The sequence below is a fragment of the Andrena cerasifolii genome, chromosome 16 (genome assembly GCF_050908995.1).
Source record: "Andrena cerasifolii isolate SP2316 chromosome 16, iyAndCera1_principal, whole genome shotgun sequence".
Lineage (NCBI taxonomy): Eukaryota > Metazoa > Arthropoda > Insecta > Hymenoptera > Andrenidae > Andrena > Andrena cerasifolii.
Window position 1 is genome coordinate 7,781,058 of NC_135133.1, and position 10,176 is coordinate 7,791,233.

Genomic DNA, 10,176 nt, shown 5'->3' on the forward strand with positions numbered 1-10,176 from the left:
GAGAACATGAAGCGAAAAGAGGTATTCTGAATTTCAGCTTCGAAGGCATCCTCGATTCTCTCTCCGAAGACATTACTTAGTGCCACCTCCTTCGACATCATGTTCTCCTGTTACAAAGCCCAATTTTGTGCATTCTGAAAATTTTTGCCAGATTTTGGCCCAGGTATCAGGAGAACATGAAGCGAAAAGAGGTATTCTGAATTTCAGCTTCGAAGGCATCCTCGATTCTCTCTCCGAAGACATTACTTAGTGCCACCTCCTTCGACATCATGTTCTCCTGTTACAAAGCCCAATTTTGTGCATTCTGAAAATTTTTGCCAGATTTTGGCCCAGGTATCAGGAGAACATGAAGCGAAAGGAGGTATTCTGAATTTCAGCTGCGAAGGCATCCTCGATTCTCTCTCCGGAGACATTACTTAGTACCACCTCTTTCGACATCATGTTCTCCTGTTACAAAGCCCAATTTTGTGCATTCTGAAAAGTTTTGCCAGATTTTGGCCCAGGTATCAGGAGAACATGAAGCGAAAAGAGGTATTCTGAATTTCAGCTTCGAAGGCATCTTCGATTCTCTCTCCGAAGACTTTACTTAGTGCCACCTCTTTCGACATCATGTTCTCCTGTTACAAAGCCCAATTTTGTGCATTCTGAAAATTTTTGCCAGATTTTGGCCCAGGTATCAGGAGAACATGAAGCGAAAAGAGGTATTCTGAATTTCAGCTTCGAAGGCATCCTCGATTCTCTCTCCGAAGACATTACTTAGTGCCACCTCTTTCGACATCATGTTCTCCTGTTACAAAGCCCAATTTTGTGCATTCTGAAAAGTTTTGCCAGATTTTGGCCCAGGTATCAGGAGAACATGAAGCGAAAAGAGGTATTCTGAATTTCAGCTGCGAAGGCATCCTCGATTCTCTCTCCGGAGACATTACTTAGTGCCACCTCCTTCGACATCATGTTCTCCTGTTACAAAGCCCAATTTTGTGCATTCTGAAAATTTTTGCCAGATTTTGGCCCAGGTATCAGGAGAACATGAAGCGAAAAGAGGTATTCTGAATTTCAGCTTCGAAGGCATCCTCGATTCTCTCTCCGAAGACATTACTTAGTGCCACCTCCTTCGACATCATGTTCTCCTGTTACAAAGCCCAATTTTGTGCATTCTGAAAATTTTTGCCAGATTTTGGCCCAGGTATCAGGAGAACATGAAGCGAAAGGAGGTATTCTGAATTTCAGCTGCGAAGGCATCCTCGATTCTCTCTCCGAAGACATTACTTAGTGCCATCTCTTTCGACAGCATGTTCTCCTGTTACAAAGCCCAGTTTTGTGCATTCTGAAAATTTTTGCCAGATTTTGGCCCAGGTATCAGGAGAACATGAAGCGAAAGGAGGTATTCTGAATTTCAGCTGCGAAGGCATCCTCGATTCTCTCTCCGGAGACATTACTTAGTGCCACCTCCTTCGACATCATGTTCTCCTGTTACAAAGCCCAATTTTGTGCATTCTGAAAATTTTTGCCAGATTTTGGCCCAGGTATCAGGAGAACATGAAGCGAAAAGAGGTATTCTGAATTTCAGCTTCGAAGGCATCCTCGATTCTCTCTCCGAAGACATTACTTAGTGCCACCTCCTTCGACATCATGTTCTCCTGTTACAAAGCCCAATTTTGTGCATTCTGAAAATTTTTGCCAGATTTTGGCCCAGGTATCAGGAGAACATGAAGCGAAAGGAGGTATTCTGAATTTCAGCTGCGAAGGCATCCTCGATTCTCTCTCCGGAGACATTACTTAGTGCCACCTCCTTCGACATCATGTTCTCCTGTTACAAAGCCCAATTTTGTGCATTCTGAAAATTTTTGCCAGATTTTGGCTCAGGTATCAGGAGAACATGAAGCGAAAAGAGGTATTCTGAATTTCAGCTTCGAAGGCATCCTCGATTCTCTCTCCGAAGACATTACTTAGTGCCACCTCCTTCGACATCATGTTCTCCTGTTACAAAGCCCAATTTTGTGCATTCTGAAAATTTTTGCCAGATTTTGGCCCAGGTATCAGGAGAACATGAAGCGAAAAGAGGTATTCTGAATTTCAGCTTCGAAGGCATCCTCGATTCTCTCTCCGGAGACATTACTTAGTGCCACCTCCTTCGACATCATGTTCTCCTGTTACAAAGCCCAATTTTGTGCATTCTGAAAATTTTTGCCAGATTTTGGCCCAGGTATCAGGAGAACATGAAGCGAAAAGAGGTATTCTGAATTTCAGCGAAACTTCTGCTTCAAATAGTTCTGCGTCTTTGATTCGCTTTCCAGAGAAATTACTTTGCGCCACTTCCTTCGAAGTCCTGTTACGAAGCCCAAGTTTTGTTTCTGTTTGCAACTTTGTTGCAGGTGCAAGAATCGTGCAATGGAATTCGGAAGAGGCAGAGGAGTTTGGATAGGAATATGTAAAATGGTATTTCTGAATAATAACAGAGTTTGTTTCAAGTTTCTCTCAATTTATTCGCATAAAAGACCTTTACAGTGTTACAATAAAGTGCAAGTTATATAAAAATCACTATTTTCTTGTGTTTATTATTGAGGTTTTCATCATTTGGCCCACATCTTTACGTGCCTGTTCAGGTCGAAATATTCCAAAGTTAAAACCTGTAAGAAGCAAAATATTTTTAATAACCTGACTTGTCTATTATAGAAAATGGGACAAATGTTACAACATTTTTTCACATACGAAAATCTATTAGTAAAGGGAATAATTATTATACAACATGTTGATTGAGAAAATAACCGTTTTAGATTTAAATGTTTTCGATAAGATTTAATTTTAATTCCTACCACTCGTAGCATTGTAATCTTATTTTAGACTGAATCGATAACGTTGGGTGCGACACGAAAATGGTAAGGTTGCTCGCGAGTCCCCCGAGCGTGCGACACAAAGTTGCATTGCGTGATAGGTCCATCCTATACTTTGTCGATGATTATATAAATATGTATTTACCATTCGGTCGATAAATTATCTGGTTTGTAATTGCATCGATCGATTAAAACTAGGTGACAGAAAAGCTTGAGGGGTGGGAAATGTTAAACAAAATAGATGGCATGCATTATGCCAGCCGAAAGAAAGAACGGGACGGACAGGTGTGGGTTGAAAAACTGCGAATATCGTGCATCCTATAACCCATTCTTATCCTTGTGCACTGTACACTGTGGAGGCACAGGTGATCTGAGGTGATCACAGGCGATAGTCATCACATGCGTCAGCAGTGAGCAGCAACAGGTTGTTGTGTCGCGGGAACGCATTCGCACCCTTTTTGTTTTAAATAACGTAACGTAACTTATGTAGTAACGCATGTAAGTGAAATCAAAAGAAGCGGGAGTTATGTATAGCCGCGAACTTGTCTGTCGAACTTTGTTATGTCGAATTTAGGTCGACGAATCGACCGTCTCGCGCCTGATGGGTGCGATTCGAAGGCGCGCACGGAATATATTAGTTCTCGGAAATAGTAGATAGCCTCGAAATATTGTTCGCGCGTAACCCGTCTACCTCGGGAAAAAATCGTATCACGCCATTGGACATCGAGAAGCTGCCTTTCCTCTTTACGTGCAGACAATACGTTTAAGTTTCGTGCAACGTTGATTGTCGTCCGTCGCCAATTTAGAATTTCTTTTGGGAATACGATGATTGTGCTGATTGTGCAGGCGTTGGTATGTCACTGACGGAACAACCATTCTTAAACGTACGTATGTACTTCATTTACGAATCACTAGTTTTGCTGCCGTGATAAACGGTTTAGCACGAAGAGGTTATATATGTGTACATACTTATTTACATGCATAGTATATAGCCACACATAAGTATATGTCGCCATTCATCGTTTAAAGTTGTCGACAACGGCGCTATTCAAGTTTCCTCAAGGCAACATGTTTGTTAATTCGATTTGCGACCCACTTATGAAAACACATTATTAATCCCTTAAGAGGTTATTGTACCCTGTATTACAATATTTCTTTTCTCCATCAACATTGTCAAACGTCACATTCGTGTGGTCTTTCATCCAGATAATCTCTTTTAATCTGCTTGACCACGTAAGTGTATGGGTAATGATGATTTCTTGGCTTCCTAAACTGTGGTAGATTGATCATAACCGTATGGGTACCATTTCTTCTTTCAGACAACAGCGAGAGCCACTTTAAAATTATAAAGAAACAAAAATAGATATTGCCTGGCTGTTTACTAGAAAGAAATTTTGAAACAATGGAGAGACCACAAGGAAGCGTGTACGTGGGAGGTGACAATCATCTTTTAGATTATTGGGAGGAGTATGAAAAAATGATGGAAGAGACTAAGCTGTTGGACGATTACTTAGAAGAGGAGTGTCCACGTAACTACGATGGTAATATTCTCAAATGGACGCTAACTTTGAAAGAACAAGAGATAAGTTGCTAGCAGGGGCAATATGGTTATTCGCAGATGGAGAAGAAGAAGCCGAATGGTTACGTACAGCTGGTTTAGGGCAGCTAACAGAAGCATGGAAAGCTGGAAGGGAAGTACAGCCGGACGAATTGGGGGCAGCCCTACGTCCGCTATCTAGAGCGCAAGCGGAGGCAGTGAAACGTCGCGTGAAATCACTAAATCACACAGTGAAACAGCGTTTTAATCAACGTCAACGCGTTCGCAAGCCAGACATCAGAGACGTATTTAAAGACGTAGAGGTATAGATCGGAGTTGAGCGTTGTAAGATTAAATGAAAAGTAGTTGGTTACTTGCCATTGAAATTTCAGGCATCAAGCACTGGAACGAGATCACGTAGCGCTACGCCCGATTCTTTAGATTCTGTAGCAGGTACGACGCCGGAGAATGCGTCGCCTCCGTCACCGCCAGCAGTTACCGCTATCGCCGAGCATCACGCGAAGTAAGCTTCTTGTACTGTATCGCTACAACGAGGGTCGCTTAGTCGATACTGGTTAATCGTCGTTGTTTTTCCCAAGTGCCAACGTTCCGAACTTTGTTTCGGTGTTTCAACGATCGTCAGGCGAAAGCAAAGAAACTGTACGCAGGACTCCGAGCGCCCCATCGACGACGGTGCAAACGGCGCAAACGACGCAAGGTCTACCGCAAACTTCATTGCCTGTTCAAGAAATCTTTAGACGCGCTGGTAATTGGTTACGAGGAGACGTCGCAAACGATTCAGGTCTATATAGGAAGCTCTACTAAGCTCTGCCATATCAGCACGATCGTACGCTAGACGTAACGATGTTACGTTAAATTACAGAAGGTATTCAACTGACGGGATACCACAGATTAGGAACCATACACGTTTCCGGACCCACCATACAAAGACGCAGTGGAAGCGATCCTAGCGAAGTAGCCAATACGACGGGTTTGGACAACGAATCTATCGAAAAGTTAAACATTTCCAAGGATTCGACATTAAGGTAATGATAAATGTTAAAAGAGTTTTCCAATCTGCACGCGATGATTCTGATCGGACGAATTCGTAGGAGAAATTCGGGCAGTCATGCCACGGTGACTCGAAGTCACAGTAGCCTGTATGGACTAACGAGACCAGCGGATGAAAGCTTGATAACGCATCCTTTGAATCGAACCTCGTCTCACGGTCACTTGAGCTTTGAAGACATGTGCAGAGCGAACGAAGTAAAGCAGCAGTCATGGAACGCCGATACACTCGTATCCGACGACATACAGAATCGGCTAGGAGTGGAAATGTTATCGCAACGAGACCTTACCAGGTTACAGCCACTTTTGTGGCTCGAATTGACTGCAGTATTCGACAGGTATAACGTGCCATTGAAGAAACGCAAACCGAACAAACGCCGGACGAAAGGTTCGCATCGATGGTCGGACATCACCGACAGATGGTTCTTTATTCTTACCATGGATACCTCTAACTGTTTAACGTTATTACTATGTCCGTAGCTGGAAACTTATTCGGCGTGTCGTTATCCACTCTGTTGCTTCGCGATAGCCAATTGACATCCGAGGAAAACAATATTCCGTTAGTGTTCCAAAAACTTGTTAACGAATTGACGAAACGGGGCGTAAAAGAGGAGGGAATCCTTCGCGTCGGCGGACATAAGCAAAAAGTACATATAACCAGATGTTAATCGTACAGATTAAGCCCCCTCAGCTTTTCTTTCTTTTGCGTGAACTATAATCGTGAATCGTGATCGTGTTCAGGTCGAGTCGATATGCATGCAACTGGAAACGGATTTCTATTATAAACCCAAAGAGATGGACAAGTTGTTGAAACGCATGTCGTGTCACGACTTGTCGGCAGTTTTGAAAAAGTTGCTAAGAGATCTGCCGCAACCGCTGCTCACCGTCGAGCTAATCGACGCTTTCTATCAAAGTCACGGTAAGTGGACGATCAATTTTCTATCAAATGAATACATGTATGTACGTAGAAAGGAATGGAAGAGCCTCGCTTGGCTAAGCATACTGGCGTACGCGTCCCAGATCTTTCTCTCCTCTGACTGAGTTCTATTGTCAGTTCGGTGTTTCTTTTTATTTCTTTTTTTTTTTGTTTATTAATATATGTACACATTTGTTTGTTCCGTGCGTTCAGGGGTGAAGAGTCGGCAAGAGTTATCGTACTCTTTGAATTTGCTGGTGCTACTATTACCGATAGAACATCGGTGTACCCTGAAAGCGTTAGTAACGTTCTTGAAATTGATCGTGACGAATCAGGCGTCGAATAAAATGTCGATCCATAACGTGGCGATGATCGTGGCACCGTCTTTGTTCCCACCGCGATACGTTCACCCTCGAGATCGTACCGACTTGACCGCTCAGGTTAACATGGCTGCCATATGCTGTCAGGTGACGGAAGCTCTTCTCAGCAACGCCGATACACTGTGGTACGTACCGAACGACCTTATAAATCAGCTTCACAGACAATCCGAGGAAGAAAGGTATCGAAAGTACAAGAAAAAGTATTACTAACGAGTAACGATAAGACGTCTCGTAAGCAATGAAGTTGGCAAGAGTCGTGTGCCTTTGTTGCGATTAGTTTTATATCGATTTTACCCAGTCTCTAGGTGCAATACGTTTAATAAACTTGTAAGTAGCTCGTATGTCTGACCGTTTCGCAATGCGCTTGCCTATTTCAAACATTTTCCGAACATGTTCGAACATACTTCTTCGCGGTCGGTATTAAATAGTCCGTTCGCTCCAATTTTCAACGGTATGTGTTCGGTGGAAACGCGTGCACGTGCAATGAAAGCCATTAATCCCGTTCAACCGTCCTAACCTCGTTCGTGCCGTTTAGTCGGCCCGCGTCGCGTCGAATACAAGAACCGCCACTTCAGGCCTAACCGATGAAATCGCGCAGAAACCATACTCTTTATTCGCCGATTCTCACGTAACACAGGAGTCCAGGCAAGTGGCATTTCAAACATTACACTTCTATCTGGTATATAAGATATAATAAGTATTCTAATTTATTACTAATATTTTGCATAATTCAGCGTGGAGTCTCCGCAAATATCCCGTAGATGTACATACCCGTCGTTTATCTTTAACATTTCTCTTTCTTTCCTTCGTTTGTTTTTTTAAACATTTTTTTATCTGGTTGCGCATTGGTATTCCATTGTAACCGTGTCCAACGTTACCCGGAGTTAACGAGAAGAACGAGCGATCGAAATGCCAACTCCATGTTTCCATTCACGTTCTTGTCGTCTTCTCTGATTCGCCATATTATTCTAAGTAATTGTACATACTGTATTTCGTAATGTTCATACACTTGCGGGAAATAAAGTGCCAAAGAAAATAAAAGACGATCCTGTTTTCTTAATTCCTTTTTTTTTGGGGGGGGGGGCTTTTCTTTATCCATAAGTTGGACAAAGAGCGTGCGAGCAGGGTGTGCGTGTGTGTGCATCTGCGCGTGTGTGTGCATCCGTGCGTGAGGCAGAGGGACGGGGAGAGTTTCAGTGAGTGTGTGAGTCCATGTAGAAGAAGAAGCTTTTGGAAGTTGCATCGCAGCAAGGGGAAGCGGTAGGTTAGTTTTCTAGTACTTACGTGTGCAATTGTGAGCACGTGTTTGATACCGCGCATACTATTACACGATGAGACGCAAAATCGTTTCTCGACCAATAGAATGTTGCGAAAGATGGCTATCTTACCGTGGTCCTTGACTAGATTCCTCCAAGAGTTTATCGCCAAGTTGTCTGGAGTCATCGCACAGACGCGATCACTCTCTCGAGATCTACGTCTCCTATGATAGGCGCGAAGAGATCGCCGGTCAATTCTCGGGGACAGCAGGCGGTCAAAATCGGGAGGACGAGCATGATCTTAACGAGTCTGGCGGATCGCTCGGCCCGACCGCGACCGTCTAAATGTCGAACGAGAGTTTCCACCGCGGTATCCGTTGCCCGCGACATCACACGGAAGGCGTTCTTGGATGAGGCGATCTCTAGATTCCCAGGAGAAAAGAAGGAGAAAAAGAGAAAGAGAGTTCTCGATCGCCTTTGGAATTCGCGTGATTCGTAAAAGGTTTACCGGGTCGACAGAGAGCCAGGGTCTCTAGAATCGAGATCTCGATGCGATCAAGGCGCAAGTCTGAGATGGAGGAGCGCGCCGCTGTCAAGGCGTCGTCCGCGGAGATCACGGCCAAGTTGCTCGTCCGGTCGGTCTTTCGAAAATTCGACAGGTCGATCGGCCAGATGGCGGCTCGCAAGATAAACGCCGCTGTCCATCCTCTCCGAAGCATCCTGTTCTGCTCGTCCAGCGCGAGCATCGAGAACTCTGGATGCTGCCGTGCGGCGCGCACGGTCGCGAGAAATATCTGAGCCGCGATTTCGTATCGGATCGTAGGTCCTGGAAACAGTGGCGTTTAGTCGTGGTCCTCCATCGCCCTTGCCCTGCCTTTGGAACGGCCGCGATTCAACGGTCCCGAGGTTTCGTTACCCGTTGTAGCGATCCTCGTTGCTCGGGGATGCTGGTATATCGGGGTGAAGATGAGTCCAGCGGGATCGCTTCTCGCGCGGTACATTGGCGACTCTACCGAGAAGATCGATGCCGCGATCTCCGGTTCGCGGGGAAGGATGACCGGGGGTCGGGACGGAAAGGAAGAAGAAGAAGAAGAAGTTGGCGTAAGTCGATCGGCCAGGTTCCACGCGACGGCGATCTTGCTTCGAACTCGCGGTCCTCGCTCTTCTTGAACAGCTACGAAAAGTGGAAAAGTGGATATTCTTCGAGGACCGTGCGCTACGAGTTAAAATAATCGGCCGGTCGAGTTAGTTTGCATCTCGTCTCGCACGTTACTTCTGAGGCGCGGAACGCGTAGGTATCGCAGATCAGCGGCAACGCGATCACAGCTGGACGTTTGGCGAGTGGCCTAGTATGTAACTAAGTAGTTATCTACGGTCATTCCCCTTCCATCTGATTTGATCTGTCGCGAAGCTTGAAACGTAGATACCTACCTGATGTGTTCATGCCGACGGTGAAGCACTTGTTGAGACGGCAGTGCGGACACCAATTGCGTCTCGCTTTGTCCACGGAGCATGTTCCCGTGCCGGCTAGAACGAAATTTGGCCAGGAACAGAGTTTTGCCAAAATCCATTGGCCTCGATTCGTGGAGGTACAGAGAAGGGAGTTCGAACCTATGCAGGTGAAGAGAGCTCCGCGGCGCACGGATCGCTTGAAAAAGCACGAGCAACCGTCGCAGCAGTAGACTCCGTAGTGTTTCCCGTAGGAACGGTCGCCGCAAACCTTGCAGGCCACCGGGCTGGGCAGCGTTCTTCCTGTTTCGATAGAAAACACGTTCGCGGGAAATGAACGAGAGACTGGACGTCGGACGCCAACGACTTACCCATTCGTTCGGGTTCGGAGGTCGCAGCTTCGGCCGAGAAGTAGTAGCGAACGATGCGCGGCCGGACAGGGCCGAGGCTGAGGATCGACTGGTCGCCAACCTATCGTGGAGACCAAGGAGAGCCGGTGTTTGACACGCGGTCGCGAGGGTAGTTTAGTTTATCGACGACCAAGCCGACCACCGCATGGTCAACCCTGGCGAAAAGGAGATCGCGCTGGTCGAGCAGGGGTTGGGTTTGACGCGACTAAGTTGTCACTTGGCTCGTCACACAGCGAAAGGATAATATTTGCCGAGCACTGACGAGCCGCGGGCGATCGTTAGGTCGTGTGCGAGGAATCGCTCGACAGCTCGAGTGGGGCTCGGAGGGT

At 45.7% G+C, this 10,176-nt stretch overlaps 2 protein-coding genes across 2 annotated transcripts; one reads left to right on the plus strand and one right to left on the minus strand.

Moving 5' to 3' along the window:
• Nucleotides 1-3,760: 3,760 nt before the first annotated feature.
• Conu (Rho GTPase-activating protein conundrum) lies at nucleotides 3,761-7,773 on the plus strand. The gene is made up of 10 exons (XM_076829248.1): nucleotides 3,761-4,064; nucleotides 4,151-4,372; nucleotides 4,450-4,691; nucleotides 4,761-4,891; nucleotides 4,968-5,170; nucleotides 5,252-5,414; nucleotides 5,481-5,824; nucleotides 5,917-6,083; nucleotides 6,178-6,355; nucleotides 6,566-7,773. The coding sequence occupies exons 2-10, from the start codon at nucleotides 4,234-4,236 to the stop codon at nucleotides 6,940-6,942; spliced, it is 1,944 nt and encodes a 647-aa protein (XP_076685363.1). The 5' UTR covers nucleotides 3,761-4,064; nucleotides 4,151-4,233; the 3' UTR covers nucleotides 6,943-7,773.
• A 331-nt stretch (nucleotides 7,774-8,104) lies between these two features.
• Nucleotides 8,105-10,086, minus strand: Hr83 (nuclear hormone receptor 83). Its single transcript, XM_076828840.1, has 6 exons — nucleotides 9,809-10,086; nucleotides 9,600-9,740; nucleotides 9,420-9,515; nucleotides 8,905-9,162; nucleotides 8,497-8,814; nucleotides 8,105-8,410 (listed from the first exon to the last, which is right to left on the minus strand). The coding sequence occupies exons 1-6, from the start codon at nucleotides 9,810-9,812 to the stop codon at nucleotides 8,172-8,174; spliced, it is 1,056 nt and encodes a 351-aa protein (XP_076684955.1). The 5' UTR covers nucleotides 9,813-10,086; the 3' UTR covers nucleotides 8,105-8,171.
• Nucleotides 10,087-10,176: the final 90 nt, after the last annotated feature.